This window comes from Puccinia triticina, chromosome 3A (genome assembly GCF_026914185.1).
Source record: "Puccinia triticina chromosome 3A, complete sequence".
Classification (NCBI taxonomy): domain Eukaryota; kingdom Fungi; phylum Basidiomycota; class Pucciniomycetes; order Pucciniales; family Pucciniaceae; genus Puccinia; species Puccinia triticina.
The window spans coordinates 6,006,514-6,024,573 of NC_070560.1; the positions used below are offsets into that span (position 1 = coordinate 6,006,514).

The following is an 18,060-nucleotide window of genomic DNA, read 5'->3' on the forward strand; positions in this document are numbered from 1 at the left end:
AACCACTTGAAGGTGTGCCCAAAATTTGTTGAGATTGCAAAGCCGGCGCAGGTGATGTTTGGCACGACGGCGGTGGTTGCCCCGACAGCGGTGGTTGCTCCATTTGAAGTGTTTCAGGCGGCCCGGCTGGCTGCAGCCGACTGTTCTTAGGATTTTATGCACGGGGACCGGGGGGAGTTGGGGGATGCATAAGAGATTTTTCGGATATGCTGTTATGATTTTATGTAATTTCTTTACATATGCAATTTTGAATACCATAATTATGCAGCATTTCAACTAGTTAGAGCATCCTTACCGGTGACTAGTTTAGCTCGAAATTAGCTAGTTTAGCCACCAATCTCAACCACACCGGGTGTAGCTAAGCCCAAGCTAAATTAGTGGGAAGCTTGAATTCCAGCTAACCGTCACTACATTTAGTGACGGTTAGCTCGAAGCTAACTGCCATTTCCCGCGCCCACCACTCAGCTCCACCCCGCGCAAGCCGAACCGATACGGCTGAATCGCTGTCGCTAAGTTAGTTTGCAACAGCTGCGAGTCAAAACTCGCGCCAACATAGCTCGACCGGTAAGGATGCTCTTAACTCGACCGGTAAGGATGCTCTTAAGCTCTCTAGTCACTGCAAGATGGATGGTTTTTGAGCACAATGATCCAGGGGGGAAACAAGAAAGCGTGTGGACTGAGAGCAGATGGTCCCCCGCTGCATCTATACAAGCACAAAGAAACATGATTGAATCCCCTATGCTTCTACATATAGGCTGTCCTGTCGGAGCATATGCTTAAAACCTAGGAGCTCCACCATCCTTACGCTTATACCGCGGGCTCACTGGCCATAAGGTTGTGAACCCCAGTTGGGTAGAGCAGCTAGCAGACCATCATAATCTCCTCCACGTGTTGTGCTGCCCATGGCAGGCCTTGTGAGATGTCTGGGCGCATGCACATCGGGCCACGTGACCAGCCACCAAACGACGCCCCGCTCTGCACGTTCTTGCAGGCTAGTTGGGCCGGTTTAGTCAAGAGCACCTGGAGATACGGGTGCACACCAGACCTTGCACGCAGCAGATCAGCCACCCACTGATCGATATTGGTGGCCGCCATTCTCAAGGAAGAAAAACAAGACTTGGAGACACACACACGACATACAACAGGGGACATGATAGTAAAGAAGAGCGGGGTTGGGAAGGGTGGTGCTGTGCTTCAGAGGTCGACAGGCTTGTAGTACACGGTGGTAAGGTACTAAAGAAGAGAGAGAGAAGGATGAGTATGGATGATGGGAAGCAGGAGGGGGGGGGGGGGGGGGGGCTTACCTTGCGCTTGAACCTGGAGGTGACGCCGACGCTGAGCAGGCCTTGGCGGATGGGGCTAGCGGCGAGATGGTTGAGGACGGAGTGGTCAGGGCGGGGGAGGAGGGAGTTGTCGTCGCTGGCGGCCTCGGGCAGTCTGGAGGAGAGGTTGAGGATGCCCTCCTTGAGCTGGGCGGGCAGCTTGGGGGGCTCGGCGGCGAAGCCGGCCTGGCCGGGGGCGAGCTTGGCCGAGTGGGCCTCGGCCTGTGGGTGGGTGTTGTTAGCCGTCGACGGGTCGTGCTCGTCCGCCGAGGAGCGGTCGTGGTACTCCTCGTACTCGAGCAGGGCGCCGGGGATCTCGCTGGTCCAGCCGTCCTCGGAGTCCGTGCGCTCCGAGCCGCCGGCGTCCTCGAGGATGGATGCGCCGGGCATGGGCCAGTCGGCGTAGGTGTATCCGCTCCAGATGCCGCGGGGGCCGAGCCCGCGGAAGGGCTGGTCGCCCGGGTTGACCTGCAGATAGTTGATCAGGTTGCCCTTGTCGTCGGTGGCCGAGGGCAGATACTTGGAGGTCTTCCAGCGCCGGTCGACGATGAACTTGAGCTGGTGGGGGCCGGGGGGGAGGGCGACGAGGGCTGAGAATGCGTCCTGTTCGGTGGATGTCCTGGCGATGTATATACAGGGATGAGAATATAAGTCGATATGTATAAGGAGGAGGAGGGATGCTCACTCTGGGACGACGGGCTTGCGCAGTTTGATCTGCTGTCGCCACTTGCTGAAGGTGCCGGTGACATAGACCTCGTGAGCGGGTTCCTTCCAGGTGAGGAGGGTGGGCACGCCGTCGGGGCCTGCGCCGATGTCGAGGGCGGGTGCGGCCTGGACGACGGCGGTGGCGGCGGCGACGGTCTCGGAGACGGCGGAGGAGAAGGCGGCGTCGGGGCAGATGGGCAGGTCGGCGGAGTCGGCATCGAGCGAGGGCAGCGGGGAGGGCCGGGGCTGGATGATCGGGGGGGGGAGGGGGGGGAGGACGGTCTCGACGGGCTGCTGGAGCGGGGCGGAGCTGATGATGGGCGAGCTGGCGGGCTGCTGGTGCTGCTGCGGGGTGGCTGCGTATCTGGGGGAGGCGTGGCTGATGGGGTCTGAGTCTGGCTGGAGGGGCGTTGGGCTGGCGGGCAGGGTGACCCCGGGGAGCTGGTGGAGGTCGGGGATTGCGGCTGAGGGGTGGTGGCTGAGCGGGTCGGCGGCGGCTTCGAGGGGCCGGGTGGCTGTGCGGGGGCTGGATGCGCGGGAGGGCGTGGCGGGCAGCCTGAGCTGGAAGTGTGCGGGGTGGGTGAGGTCGGGCAGCTCGAGCGAGCGGCGCTTGCGGACGGCGTGTGGCCGGAGCTGGCTGGTGAAGGAGGAGAGCGAGGCGGCTGCGCTGGCCGGCGCCGGCCTGGTGTTCCTGCTCGGCGGGGGGTGGTGGGCGGGGCCGGGCAGCTGCTGGCTGGAGCTGGAGTTGCCCATCGTCACAATAATTGGGTGGTTGGTGGCTGATTATGTACAATAAGCTGGCTTACATTTTTTATAAGCTGGCTTACAGGCAGACTGCTGACGTCATCACTACATAGATTACATAAGCCAGCACAGGCACAGCACCAGGCACGCCGCATTGAACAGCTCGAAGAGCGTCACCGGCCAGCGCACCCCATAGCACACCCCAAACAGGCCCACCCCCCGGAACACCCCCGCACACAGCCACGCCCGGGGCCAGGCGGGACGCAGCCCGAGCCGGTTGAGATAGACCAGCCCCATGAACCCCGCCACACAGAGCACATTCCGGCCATCCGCAAACGGGGCATAGCAGCCCTCCTGCAGGCTGCGCAGCCACGCCAGCACGCTCGGCATGCTCACCGGCAGCAGCCAGACCATCACCAGCAGGACAGCCAGGTTGAACCCATACCGGCCACCATCCTCCCCGCCCTGCAGATCAGCAACACATCATCAGCCTGAGAGCCAGCACGAGCGCAGGGGGTTCGTGACATACGCTGGACGGGGCTGCGCACTGCAGAGTGGTCAGCAGCTGCAGCACGGTCAGCAGGATGAAGGCGAAGTGGTAGGGCGCATAGAGCACGGTGAATGCGGCCAGGGCGCCCAAGAAGCACAGGCTGGGCCAGGCGATGGGCGTCGACGAGCCAGCGGGGGGCGAATAAGATCTGGAGGACAGAGACAGATCAAGCCCCAGTCTGCAGACATATAGACGAGTGGGATCTCTCTTACCCGCTGTGTTTCCGCGGCCGGCCACCAGGCCTGCTGCTCCGGGCGAGGAGCATCGTCCACAGCGCCCCGGCGGCCCGGAGCAGGCCGTCGAGGAGCACGTAGCCCAGCGCCAGCCATCCGAGCGAGACGAGCACGAGGAGCCAGGCCAGCACGACCAACGACGGCTGCCGGACGCCGAGCAGCAGATCGGCCAGGATCCGGGGCGGCCCGACCAGCCCGAACTCTCCCCCCGAGCCGTCCGTCGACGAGGAGAAGAACATCCGGAGCGCCGCCGCCTGCGCCAGCTGGACGAGCCCCACCAGCACCATCAGCTTCCCCAGCCAGCCCTTCAGTAGCTGCGACAGCGCCCCGCCAACCGTCTCCGAGGACCGGCCGTCCAGATGGCGCGCCAGGAGCAGCCCCAGCCAGCCGAGCGGAAGCGCCACGAAACCCGCCCGGTACCGCACCACCACCCGCCGCACGCTCCCATACACGTCCATCCGGATCCTCAGCCGCATCCGACCCGCCCGCGGCCCGCCACACACCAGGGGGTCCGTCCAGAACGTCAGCCGCACGCCCGCCTCCTCCTCGTGGCTCTTCCGCCCGGGGGTATAGGCCTCCGAGAAGTGCGTGGACAGGGTCGCCGTGCGCACGTTCGGGTGGAACGTCGCCTCGCCCGTCCGGCCCGTCTCCTGGCGCATCATCGGCGCGAAAAGCCCGCCACTACCGCATCCGTCGGCGCCGGCGTCGAAGACCAGCTCGTACGCGACCAGCGAGCTGACCAGGCTGGACAGCTGCACATGGCTCACCAGGCTCGGCTGGCTCGGCAGCAAGTCGACGGCGATGCCCAGGAGGTTGAAGCCCAGGAAGGAGGCCGGGGGCGCGGCGAGCGACGACGCCGAGAGGTTCCTGAACTCGCTCACCAGGAAGTCCGCCCCGCCCGGCTCAGACGTCCTTGGTGAGGGGGGCAGCACCTGGATAGCGAGGAAATCGGCTTCCGAGAGCTGGGAGGCCGGGAGGTGGAGGAAGGTGTACACGAGCGCCGGGCCGGGCCGGTCGTCGGGCCCGGGCGCTGCCGCCGGGGCCGGATCGGGCTCCGAGCGGGGGAGCAGCTCGGCGTGGCTGGCGGAGAGGGGCTGGCAGGCGTCGTCCAGGAGGAGGATGGCGGCCTCGGAGCTGCCCTTGCAGGCCACGACGTTCAGCCGATCGTTGGCGACGAGGCTGGAGAGCAGGGTGAACTCGTACGGGTGCATGTCCGGGCGCGGGGGCAGCGGGATGATGTGCGTGCGCAGGCCGGAGTCCCCCGGGCCGAAGAAGCCGTCAGCCGGGCCCGTCAGTCTGAGCGCCTGGTATGGGCGGTGGAGGACCCGGTCGGCGTGCTCCGGGTGGCTGGCGGGGATGTGGAACTTGCTGCGGGCTGGGGAGCCGGCGCGGTCGAAGAAGGGCGGGAGGCCGTGGCCGAGGCGTAGATGCGCCTTAAGGATCTCGAGCCGACGAGCGACCGGGCCGGCCTGGCTGGGCGAGCGAGGCTCGGCGATCTCGAGCAGGGCCCGGGCCAGGACGGCGGCGAGCTGGTTGCACCACAGGATGGCGAGATGGTCGATCGGCGTCCAGACGCCCGGGATCCCGGTCGTGAAGACCGTCAGACCGTGCGAGCCGGGCGCGAGCGAGCGCAGGGAGCTGGAGTCTGCAGACACCGTCGTGTCCGAGCTCCCGCCGGAGATCGAGACCAGGAGGAGGTCGTCGAGCGGGCCGGGACGGGACTGCTGATACGCCTGGCGCCAGAGGGTGTTGATCTGCTCGTAGACCCGCTCGACGCCGCGCTCGAAGCTGAGCGCGGGGAGCGAGTGCGGCGAGCTCAGGGAGATGATCGTGGCCACGGTCTGGTTGGCGTAGTTGGGCATGGTGAGCATCTTGCGGGCGACGATGCCGCCCATGGAGTGGCTGAGGATCAGCACCGAGGTCGGCACGGGCAGATGGCCGTTGCGGACGGCGCGCGAGGCCCGGTAGAGGGCGAGGATGGCCCGGACGGCGTCGTTGGCGAACTCGGCCTGCTCGACCATCGTCTGGCCGTGGAACGCCGAGAAGGCGTCGTTGAAGTCCAGCGTGAAGAAGTCCAGCCCCGGGTGCTGCCGCGCCAGATAGCCTTCCTGCTCGGATGGGGCGAAGTATGTGGCCGAGGTGACGGCAGCAATCGAGCGGATCTGGCGAAACGAGCCGGCGTTGCCCGGGATGAAGAGGACGGGCGATCGGGATGGCTACATAAGAGCAAAAAAAAAGATCTTCAGTGTCCCCATCATCCTCTCATCAGAAGGGGGACTGCCGACCTGGTCCTCGAGGTCGTAGGGCTGTTCCCGGTAGAGGTAGAGCGAGTACTTGCTGGCGAGCCTGCTCTGGACGGGCCGGATGGCGAGATAGCGCGGGCTCATCCAGGTCATCCGGCAGCTGCCAGCGCCCCCGCCCCGGGCCCCGCCGCTCGTCTGGCCGTCCCTGGCCACCCGCGGCCCGGAGAAGCCGGCGAGGTCGAGCCCGTGCAGGCGGTCGTAGAACGAGCGGAGAGCCCAGAGCGTGAGGACGAGCGTGAGGAGCGTGAGCGTGCTGAGCTGGGCGGAGAGCTGGAGGGGCATCGCGGGTACTGTGGATTAAGTTAGGAGGGGCATCCGAGGAGAGCGCCTCGCATCCCTCGCGTAGCATTCTCACCATCGATGGCCGCTCCTGTACACCCTAACCCTCTATGGGAGCAGGCGCAGGAGCTCCCTGTAGTCGCTGTATTGATATCCATCCACAGCACTTCTTTCATCATCATGACAGAAAGCCCATCCCAAGATCTCCGCCCTCACCCTTCGCAGACTCCACAGGTCATCTGTCCCTCAATTCAAATCAAATCACCTTTTAACTGGTTGGCTTCCGTGCAGGTATGGAACCTCTCATCAAATACTTACGTTCACACATGTCAGCTGGCAAGCAAAACACAGTTACCCCTTAACTTGCCAACTTAATGTTTTGCTCACTTTTCTGCCCGCAACCACCAAAAACTTCACTTTGCGCGTCGATACACCAAAACTCACCACCCCCCCCCCCCCCCCCCCCTCACTCATCAGAAAAGAACTCCCCCCCCCCCCCCTTCCCTGGGCAGCCAGATGCCCCCTCCTCACCGCCCCCCTGATCAATCTCGACCGCCCGGAGCGCCCCCCGCGGACGATTCGGATATGATGGATAACCTGGAGGTCCAACTCCCCCCCCGCCCGGCCATTCAACCACCATCGTCAAGCCTACACATCCTGCTGACCAAGGCGCTCGGCGACACGTCCCGCGACGTGAATGGCGCGGTTTTGTTAGATGGCAGATATGTAGATCTCGTCCTGGAGCTATCGGCGAACAACGACCGGCTGGTGCAACGTTTGGAGGCCACGATCGACCAACTCAACGCCAAGATAGACCCCATGATCAGAAGACTAGCCGAGGTCGAAACCCTCCTTAAAACCGGCACGAGACCCCCCGTCCAACCCGTTCACAAGCCCATCGCTAACGCGAGCAAATCATTCGCGGCTGCCGCCTCGGCAAACCTCGATGGTTCCATTCACGCGCCGAAGACCCGTCCCCCCCCCTGCTCAGGTCATCGCCTCGTTGAAACCGAAACGCGTGATCATACACTCGAACCCCGCAAACCCTACCCTCAAGGTGCCCAGCGGGGCCCTGGTCCAAAAAGCAAACGAGGCTCTACTCGGACTCGACGCTCGTGTTGAGGGAGAATTGGTGGCTATCCGTGGGGCGAGTGTGATGCCCTCAGGCGACGTGTCATTCTACACGAAAAACCGGGCGCACCAAAAGTGGCTAATGGACAACAAGCACTTATGGTCCAAAACCGTTCACCCGGATCTGGAGTCGACCCCTAGTACCTACTCAGTTATGGCCCATGGGGTCCCCAAGACTTTCGACATAGGCAAACCGACCAGTCTGGCTCAACTGGCATCCGAGAACAATTTTCAGGTCACGGACCTGGCGCGTGTCCGCTGGATGGGATCCAATGAACCGTCGGCAAAGAAGGCTGGGTCTCTGGTCTTATCGTTTACCAACAAAGACTTAGCTTGCCGGGTAGAACAATCAGGTGTTTTTCTGAACTTCAATTTTCACCGAACTGAACGATTCAAGCCACGCCCTCCTCAATGCTTCAAGTGTTTGAAGATGGGTCACTTCGGCAAATGGTGCCAAGAACCCGCCCGATGTGCTAAGTGCGGCAGCAACCACCCCACGAATGAGTGCCCTGAAGGCCTCGGCAATGTCAAATCTTGTGTGTTATGCAAGGACGGACTCAAGAACAAGATTGAAGGCATCAAAGAAATCGATCACACTCCTTTCGACCCCGCCTGCCCCTTCAAGAAGGCGTGGCTAGAGAAGAAACGTTTCCCGCCTCAATGATTGGTACAACCACCGTAACCCACGATCACAATCCACATCCTCAACACTTGTTCATCCCTGCCGTTTCCCAATTTCCTCTTCCCTCATCAGAAGCCTTTGATGCCTTTCGTCAAGACGTCGTGGCCTCAACCTCCCTCGATCTCAACCCCAAGTCTCTTTCTTGTCTTCAACTCAACTGTCATGTCTCGAAATCAGTCACGCTAAGTGTTCTCAATTTGTTGTTTGCTTTTGATTTTCTTCTCTTACAAGAACCTTGGATTAACCCAGTGGATCTTTGCCCGCCAAGTCACTCGGCTTGGCGTGTTTTTGTAGCTTTTGAACATTTCCCAACCTCCTGGCACAAGCGGCACAAGGCGGTAATCTACATCCAACGGACAATCCCCTCTGAGTCGATAAGGCTGCTAGAGGGGGGCTCCCAAACTCTAGTTGGGGTCAAAATATCTCAAACCGGGAAAGTTTTCCGATTTCTCAATATCTATAATCCTCCTTCCTCTTTCTCTGCGGTTGAAGAGCTTAGATGCTGGCTGACGTCTCATTACTCCCGACAGCATCCAATGATCATCTCCATGGATGCAAACCTCCATCACCAATATTGGAACCCTCCTGGAGTTCGGAAGGTTGAGCCTGAGGCCAGAAATCTGCTGAGTTTTCTCTCCTCCTTTGGGTTTTGGTTATCTTTGCCAAAACACATCCCTACTTTTTTCTCAGTCAAAGGAAAAGGGTCAACTATTGACCTTATTTGGGCTAATTTTTTGGGTTCTAAGTTAATTCGGGAGATATCGGTCTCGAGTGATAGCTTTGGTTCAGATCATCAAGCACTCCATACTCAACTTTTGATCAGGCGCCCCCCCCCCCCAACTTACCATTGGCGGGCCCCTCGCTGGCCCGAGGTGGAACGCGAGAAAGTAGAATCTCTGGCAGCTGAGTTATCATCTATGAACCTCCTTCAGGAGGAGTCCCCTGATTCCCAAGCCAAACAGTTGACTTCTTTTCTCAAGAATGCTCAGGAAAAACTAGGTCGGCGAGTCCGGTCAAATAAGGCCAAAGCCAAACCATGGTGGTTCCGGTCTTGAGGACCCGCAACCGAGCCCGCAAATGGATGATTTTAGCTAAGTCTCCTGAATCCATTGAATGTTACAGGCAATGGAATGATTACTTCCTTTCTTTAGTCGAATCCTTGAAGCAACGTAGCTGGCGGAAGCTCCTGGAGGATCCGGGTGAGGGTGACCTTTATCGGGTCCTTTGGTTTTCCTCAAGACCAGCGGGCGGAGAGGTCCTTCCTCTCAAAGGTCCGGACGGGGTTATAGTGCACGACAAAAATCAACAGGCTGAGTTGCTGTTCAACGGCACTTCTGTCACTAACATTCCCATTGATCTATCAGATACTCAAATTGATCTGTCCTGCAGGTTCGTCAGCTACCCGCCTGTGACGGAGGCAGAGGTGTTGTCCGCCATAAGGCAAATCAGCCCCAAGAAGGCTCCCGGTATTGATGGTTTGGCCAATGAGATCCTTAAGTCTTTTTCTGTGCCCCTGTCTGGAAAATTTTCTGTGCTGTACAACAACCTACTAACCAGCAGTAAATTCCCCATTGCCTGGAAGGTCGCGGTCACCACTATCATCCGGAAACAAGGGAAGCCTGACTACACGAGCCCAACTGCGTATTGGCCGATTGCATTGCTCAGCACCATGAGCAAACTGTTTGAGCTCATCCTAGCCCGGAGACTCACGGCATGGGCCGATGAATCAGGGGTGCTTGCCAAAGGTCACTTTGGGGGCAGAAAGGGTTCTGGAACTGAGGACGCACTGTTTGCCCTGGAGCACTGGGTCAAGGCTAAGTGGAGGGAGGGCAAGGTGGTGGCAGCCCTTTTCCTTGATGTGAAATCGGCTTACCCCTCTGTCCACCCGACTAGATTAATCAATTACCTCTTTCAAGATAAATGCCCAACATACTTGGTGCTGATCATAGCTGATTTTCTGAAAGACAGGTTGACAACCATCAGACTGGACGATTATGTGTCAGAGGCCTTTCCTGTCCAGATCGGCCTCCCACAGGGTTCCCCACTATCTGTAATCTTATATATTCTTTATAACAATGCATTGCTGATCAAAGACTTTACCGTTTCTCGAGACTCAGTCTCAATAGGGTATGTGGACGATGTGGTACACCTAGTTGCGGCTGCCTCGGTGGGGGAAGTGAAAGAAGGTTTGATGGCTGAAGGACACCGATCCTTGCAGTGGGGTGATACCCACGGAGCAATCTTCAACCAGGCCAAGGCCCAGTTTCTATGCCTGACCAAGAGGAAAATACCTGACGGTGCCTTCCCCTTTGGTAATCATTGCCTGACCCCGGTGTCCAAGGTTAAGTGGCTAGGAGTTTGGATCAACAGCAAACTCCTTTTCAATAAGAATTTTAAGATCCTTGAAGAAAGGGCCCACAAAACAATAAACCAGCTAAGAATTTTTGGCAATTCTTGATGGGGAGCTAGAGAATTTGATAGAGTCAAGCTGATTCGCAGTGTTTTTTTCCCCAGGATTCTATATGGGGCTGCTCTGTGGGCCACCATCCCCAACAGAGCAAAGGTTGCAGCTTTGGCCTCAAAGGTCAACCGACTGGCGGGGGTCTTCACCCTTGGGGTCTTCAAGTTGACACCAAACAACTTCATCCAGACTAGATCGGCAGTACCCGAGTTTGCTGTTGAAGTTACCAGGACTAGTTTCTCATTTTTCTTTAGGAAGCTTGTTGTGACCAAGGCTAACAATGTCATACGTTCTTTCATCTTATGCAGTAGGGCTGATACGGCGGCCCGATTTCCTGACTCAGCAAGGATTGGACTTGCCTCCAACATTGTGGACAAGGCCCTGGCAATGGACCCTGAGATAGTCAATCTATCATTTGACTTTAAGGCGTGCCTGTCCCAAGCCCTGAAGTTCTTGAATTTGGAAGTCACAAAGGAGACTGCAATCAAATCGGTTAAGTCACTTATTTCATCTCACAGTGGGGACCCAAGGAATTTGGTTATCTTCAGTGATGGGTCTTTTCACCCAGAGAAGGGAGGTGCTGGAGCGGCTGTTTGCCCGGCCTTGAATATGTTCAGCTTGGTCTTGTTAGGGGGCAACTCTCTTGTGTCAAATCATGAGAGTGAGGCAGTTGGAGTCCTTGCGGCACTGGGATTGGCAAAAGAGTTATATACGGGGGTAACACACCGTATCATGATCTTTGTTGACAATCAAGGCGTTCTTAGTAGGATCAGCAACCCCTCGGCCCCCAAACCGGGCCAACAATTATTCCTGGAAATTGATGAAGCATTATGTGGGCTACCGGGTGACCTGGAGGTGATCTTTGTATGGTGCCCGGGTCATAGGGACATCCTTGGCAATGAACTGGCTGACGAACTAGCAAAGAATGCGCTGGAGTCCCCCTCAGCACAACAGATGTTGGTCAAAAGCAATTTGAAGAAGGTTCATTGTAATGCCCTTGCGGGACTCCCCCCAAAAAGGCCGATAACCTCGGGTCTCCACATTGCTTCCAGCTCGTTGTTAAATCAGCTGGCTTTGGGTCATTGTGCACTGAATTACTTTCTTTATCAAATACACAGGTCTTTTGATCCCCTGTGCTCCAACTGCGGGGCCAGAGAAACGGTTGTTCATTTCATGAACTTCTGCCCAATGATCAAAAGCCTTAGGGTATTTCTGCGGAGGCAGTTGTGATCTTTGCGGGTCCGCTTTAGGGCAGATCAACTTGATCTGATTCTCAGCAACCGGAAGGCTGAAGTGGCCTTAGCAAGATTCCTTCAAGACTCAAGACGTTTCATGGACCACTTCCCCAAATAACACTCTATCCAATTCACCATGTCGTCATTCTTTCTTTTTCCTTTTCTCTTCTTCTGTCCTGTGTCTACTCTCAGTTTCCCCCCGCCCTTATAACACTAGCATATTTGTAGTTGTGTTTGGCTCATTCATGTGGTTCCTCATTTCACAAGGTTGTCACTTAGATTCATAGTGTGCAATGCCATACGGCCAAATTGCACTTTTCACACTCTTTGATTTTATTATTGACATAGCTTATATATGCTTGTATCTAGTCAACCTCAAGAAGCTGGATATATAAGTTGTACTCCTTGGATTCTATTGTTCCCTAGACTTTCAGAAGAGATGATAATAGAACTTCATTTTATTTACTCATTCCTCTTGAGCTTGAAGATACATCAACCAATCACTACTTCAAGTTTGCTCAACCCTCTCAAATCAACAGATCACTGTCTGGATTCCTGAGCCTGAATTTCTCAAATCATCAACGGCTGGGTGTAAACTTTTTGGATCGGATACAACCTCTCTACGACTCGGAGTCACTGGTCAATCCCAGTAAACTTCCATCGAGTGGATTCACATCTTCTCCCGAGTAACCCACCGCTGACAATTGGCGACCACCCCTTCTACCCGTACACCTGGAAAGCCCTGTGCGGACGGAACCCTCATCACTACAAGGCTTCACCTTTTTTTTTTTCTGTTTTTTTTTGAGAATAAGAAAATCTGTTCTAACCGTTTGGATAATAACAGAAGAAATCATCATCAAGTGATTGATCAACTCACACCCGTCATCATCACTTTTTGGCCGTACCGTCGTTGTCTTTGTTGTTCTAGCCCGTCGCTTGTCGTTGTTTGTTGCTTATAGGATTGCCTGGTGGTTTCAACTCTTCAACAGACAAGGACTCAGTTTGGCTCCCTTGTTGTTTTCTCGTGTCCGTTGTCGTTGTTTGTTGGCCTCAGGACTCTTTGCGGTTTCAATTCTTCAATCAGACAAAGTCTCACAAAGCTGCTCTATCCTGTCGAGCCTCTTTAGTTCCAATACTCTCTCTTCCTTTTCATTTCATCAAGATGTCCATCAAAGCAGAGATCAGCTCGATTCGCCAGCAGCTCGCAGAACTTCAAACACAGCTGAGTGTTCTCGAATCAAGGTTCAAGTCAAGCAGTTCAAAGACAAGACGACCGACTAGACCAGAGACAGTCATAACTGACGAGTGTCCCTCGACCGGTGGGAAAAACGTCTCACGTCTTTCAAATTCTACAAGGGGACCGAGCTCAGCGTCTAGTCGTAGTTATGGAACGCTTTGCAGTCGTTTGTTCAAAGTGATGCAACATCTCATCAATGTTGCAGATATCTCGCACCTCAATGGCCAGCAGCAACCTTTGCACCTAAAGTCGGACCCAACTCACACAACTAGAAAGAAGCCAGTGACATCGACTTCCAAGCGATCAAAGTCGGATTCAACGCGGCTTCCGAGTTCTGCTAGGCCACTTGAGTCGAGATCTGTACCATTGAAACAGACCAACCCGTTAGATGTTCCTCGGATCTTCCATTCTAAACGTCCTGGAAAGCACATTAAAATCCTCAGCAACAAGAAGAAGAAGGTTACAGTCCTCAATAACCCTATTGGCGACGAAAGGAAGATCACTGATGCCTCCTCCAAGGCAAGAAAACTAGTACCGGATTCAAATCAACCAAAGCTGAGCTTGGAAGTACTTCAGGAAGCAGATACTGAAGTATTTGAGTCCAACAACCTGAAGAAATTGTGCACTCGGTACTCTCTCTTGAAACATGACCCGGATGTATTGGACCTGTTACCGACCTCAAGACAAGCCCAGAAGTTTATTCCTACATCAACAACGACCGAGATCAAGCAACTATTGCTGGAATCTAAGAAAATGATTGGAAGACAAGTGCTTGGTATATGGGAATCATAGGAGGGTACCTCAACTGCTCGGTTGTATGAGTACGGAATACCTCATGATAAGACTTCCATTGATAATAGAAGATTCAAATTTACTGGTTACACTTGGAAAGGCCATTTAGGACAACCAACACCAAGAATAAAAGATCTACCAGACAATATTTCACAAGGTTCTCAATGTCTTTGCTGGTACTGGTTCAAAGATCTCTGGTTACTGTATTATTTTGATGATTAAAATGGTAGCTTTATCTTTTTTTTTTCTGTTTTTTTTAGTGGTATCAAATGTCAGCTGGCAAGCAAAACACAGTTACCCCTTAACTTGCCAACTTAATGTTTTGCTACACCAACTGCAACTGTCACATGTTTCACATTCATTTCACCCTTTTATTCACATTTCACACTCTTTGATTTTATTATTGACATAGCTTATATATGCTTGTATCTAGTCAACCTCAAGAAGCTGGATATATAAGTTGTACTCCTTGGATTCTATTGTTCCCTAGACTTTCAGAAACAACGATAATAGAACTTCATTTTATTTACTCATTCCTCTTGAGCTTGAAGATACATCAACCAATCACTACTTCAAGTTTGCTCAACCCTCTCAAATCAACAGATCACTGTCTGGATTCCTGAGCCTGAATTTCTCAAATCATCAACGGCTGGGTGTAAACTTTTTGGATTGGATACAACCTCCTCTACGACTTGGAGCCACTGGTCAATCCCAGTAAACTTCCATTGAGTGGATTCACATCTTCTCCCGAGTAAACCACCGCTGACAACACATATCTCTTCTTGATCCCAATCGATGTTCTTTGCACCATTGTTCTCAGCACGCTATTCTCAAGGTCTGTGCGCTGCGGGGCCGAGTTTACAACCAGGCAGCTACCTTCAGGTCTATTTGGCCAGCATTCATTCCGTCAGAAGGTTCCTCTCGGCAGTTTTTTGAGCATCCGGACGGTGTGGAACTCCGTCCGTGCCAGGCGGCGGCAGTTGTTGGAGGGGAAAAAGTGGGGGGATGCCCTCCGGGGATGGTCGCAGGAAGATGTGGGGATCTGTGAGCGATGAGGTATGGGGGTTTGATTTACGACGGCGTTGAGCGCGCGTCGGCGGGTTGTTGGTTGGAAAGAGATGAGAGTAAGAGGAACAAGGAGCCAGGAGGCCGGCACCGAAGGAGCAGAAAAAAAGAAAGTTGGCCGGGAAAGCCGGCTGATTAGGAAAATGAGGGATGATGGGGATCGTTGGAAGAGCGCTGAAGGCGCGGGATCACAAAAGACTAAGATGGAAGGAGTACGCCGCGTGCGCGATAAGAGAGTCGAGGTCGGAGAATGACCAGAATACCGGGATCAATAAGCTCAGTAGCGCGTCGAAGGGCGCCGAAGATCTGGATCAATAAAATTCTGATGAGATTCCCTAAGGTTCAGAGATAGTCCCATACCGCCCCATCGCCTGAGTTCGGGCTGAACTCAGACTCCGGGGTTGTGGCATGCTGCGGGACAGCTCATCATGCCCCGCGCGCGCAACAAACACAAAAGGAGAGGAAACAGACAAAAAGGAACAAAACCAAAACAAAACCAAACAGAACAAACAAAACTCAGACAAAACCAACCCACCACATAGCCAGACCATCCAACACGCGCAGATAAGAAACAAAACAACATACAAGAGTAGAAATAAAGAAAAGAAAGAAAATGAGAAAATGGTACAAAGCTACATAGAGGAAAAGAAAACCTGCGCGCCAGAACGTGCGTGCCCGCCTGAGATCCAGAGAGATTGAGTCCTGACACGCGCCACGCCAGGGAAAATTGATCCTCCACGCGTCTTGAGGTCTTCCGCGCGCCATCACGAATTTTGATCTTGACACCGCGTGTACCAGATAGCGCACCACATCTCCTCCCCAAATGCAGTCTGTCCCTAGACTGCTCCGCGCCTATTGTCGAAATTTAAAAGAAATCCGCGCCTAAAAGATCCAGGAAAACCAGGGGGAAAGAACCAAGGGCCACCGCGGTGCTCACAAATGTGGCATAGAGTAGGGTTTTGGAAACGGTAGTGGCTACCCTGGAGATGCATACATTGGGAGGACTTACTTCTGGTCTCCTTTGCCTCCGCGGGAATAATACCTTTTGACCTGATCCGCTGAAAAGCGCCGCGCCAACTGTGTACCGTCGAGCTCCTCCAAGATGTAAGAACCTCCGCGCACCTGCCGAACCACGCGAAAAGGGCCACTCCAGCGGTTAGCAAACAATTTGCCCCATTGAGTCTCGAGGGCGCGGTTGTACGCAAGGACCATGTCGCCGGGCTTCAGAGGCGTCCTGAGCCGACTTGCAGACTTCTCTTCCCAGTACTTGATGGATTCTTCACGAGCTTTCATCATCTTCTGGTGCGCTAGCTCGCGCACTTCCTCGCTGCGCTCCAATTGCCGGGAGCGCGCCGCCAAAAGATCCGCTGTGTCTTGAACTTCATCCCAATCAATCCCAAGGTACGACTCCATCTCGAGATCAATGGGCAGGACGGCCCTCTGACCAAAGACGAGCTCGTAAGGAGAATAGCCAGTTGACCGCTTAGTTGAAATCCTGTCGGCAAACAAAACCAAGGGGAGATACTTCCTACAGTTCTTGCCGCTTTCGCCGGCGAGCTTGACGAGGGCAGCCTTGAGGGGACCGTGGCCGCGCTCGACCATGCCTTGACCTTCAGGATAATAGGGAGTCGAGACGCGGTGCTGGCCTGGGAGTCCTCGCAGCATCTCCGCGAGCTTTCCACCGAACTCAGAGCCGCCGTCAGTCGAGTAAGAGCGCGCCAAACCATAGCGCATAGTCCAATTTTCATGAAGGAAGGTGGCCACGGACTCCGAACTAAGAGTGTTTAGAAACTTGGCCTCTACCCAGCCCGAAAAATCGTCGCGCGCCACGATGAGATATTGAGCACCAGCTGCCTTGACGTGCACGACATCCATGGCTACACGTCCAAAAACAGAATTCTCGCCTGTAGGTCCACGGAGCTCCATTGGTCGACGCAGATCGCGCTTCTGGCATGCTTCACAGCTCTTGCACCAGCGCAGCACGCTCTTCTTCAAGGATGGCCACCAGAATCGTTCCGCGACGCGTCGATAAGTCTCAATCTCGCCACGATGACCCAAACCTTCATGCAAACTCTCGAGTACTTCATCTTGCTTAGAGGGGATGGTGATCACAATCCGCGGGCACGGGGAGCCCCGCTTCATGAGACGGCCCGCGTGAACGAAGAAATCGACAGATTTGCGCTTCAGCGCCCGGAAGTCGTCGGTGTGCATGCCATCCGGCACCTCGAGATCCAAGAGATACTGCTCCAGTTGTCTCCAAAACCCCTGCTGATAGCCTGAGTACTCGCCATTAGCAGAAGCTAGACAGAAAGCTAAAGGCCGAATATGCGGCTCGTCTTCATCAAAATCAGACTCTGGAATGGACTCATCTTCGTCCATGGGCCTCCTGGAAAGGCCGTCCGGCATCGTGAATGACTTGCCCGGGCGATGAACGATATCAAACGAGAACAGCTGAATGAAGGAGACCCAGCGCGTCATCGGTGCGTTGGGTAGACTCGGGGCGTTGATCATCTGAATGAGGGATTGGGCGTCAACTTGAAGCTCGAAGTGTTGTCCCCAAAGGACCGTCTGAAGTTTCTTGAGAATTCGCGCCACGCCGCACAACTCCAGTTTGGGCTGAGAGTACCGAGACTCCACGTCGGAAAACAACAAGGACTCATAGAGAGCAGGGCGATATAGACCGTTGGAGTCTTCTTGAGTGAGCACCGCTCCTGCGGCGTGAAAGCTAGAATCCACAGCCAACTTAATCTTGCCCGCGTCCGGTCCGTAAGTGATCTTGACCAGGACAATATCCTGTCCCACGATTGTCTTGAGTTTCTGAAAAGCTGCTTCGCATTCCACGGACCAGATCCACTCCGCGTCCTTGCGCGTCAGGCGTCGAAGAGGGAGACAGATCTCGGATAAGGCGGGGATAAAGATGCGCACATAAACCACTACGCCCAAGAAACCGCGAATCTCAGATGCGTTGTTGGGGGTCGGCCAGGAGAGAATTTTGTTGACCTTGCTCTTCGCCATCCTTCGACCTTCTTTACACACGACATGCCCCACAATCTCCAGTGCAGGCACACACGCCGCCAGCTTGGATGCTGAAACCGTAAGCCCTGATTCTTCGATCCGAAAGAGAACGCGCTCCAAAGTTGTTGCGTATTCCCAGATAAAACGGCGTATGCCGGAATGCCAAGGGAGGACCTCATTGTCGTAATCAGATACTGGGCCCTTGATGCCACCGTCGTCGATGAAGATACCCGCATGATCAGGGATCTCCTCCTGGAGAATCCACATCATCTGGGCTTGATAAACGGCCACAGAGTTAGTGGCTCC

At 55.1% G+C, this 18,060-nt stretch overlaps 3 protein-coding genes across 3 annotated transcripts; 1 reads left to right on the top strand and 2 right to left on the bottom strand.

Moving 5' to 3' along the window:
• Nucleotides 1-1,194: 1,194 nt before the first annotated feature.
• On the bottom strand, nt 1,195-2,780 carry PtA15_3A642 (uncharacterized protein; the record flags this gene model as incomplete). The annotated part of the gene is made up of 3 exons (XM_053167630.1): nt 1,195-1,233; nt 1,305-1,941; nt 2,008-2,780. 3 exons carry the CDS (start codon nt 2,778-2,780, stop codon nt 1,195-1,197), a joined length of 1,449 nt encoding a protein of 482 aa, XP_053018828.1.
• A 105-nt stretch (nt 2,781-2,885) lies between these two features.
• PtA15_3A643 (uncharacterized protein) lies at nt 2,886-6,139 on the bottom strand (the record flags this gene model as incomplete). Its single annotated transcript, XM_053167631.1, has 5 exons — nt 2,886-3,236; nt 3,301-3,469; nt 3,534-3,817; nt 4,058-5,770; nt 5,840-6,139. 5 exons carry the CDS (start codon nt 6,137-6,139, stop codon nt 2,886-2,888), a joined length of 2,817 nt encoding a protein of 938 aa, XP_053018829.1.
• Nucleotides 6,140-12,807: 6,668 nt separating this feature from the next.
• PtA15_3A644 (uncharacterized protein) lies at nt 12,808-13,896 on the top strand (the record flags this gene model as incomplete). Its single annotated transcript, XM_053167632.1, has 2 exons — nt 12,808-13,650; nt 13,675-13,896. The coding sequence occupies 2 exons, from the start codon at nt 12,808-12,810 to the stop codon at nt 13,894-13,896; spliced, it is 1,065 nt and encodes a 354-aa protein (XP_053018830.1).
• Nucleotides 13,897-18,060: the final 4,164 nt, after the last annotated feature.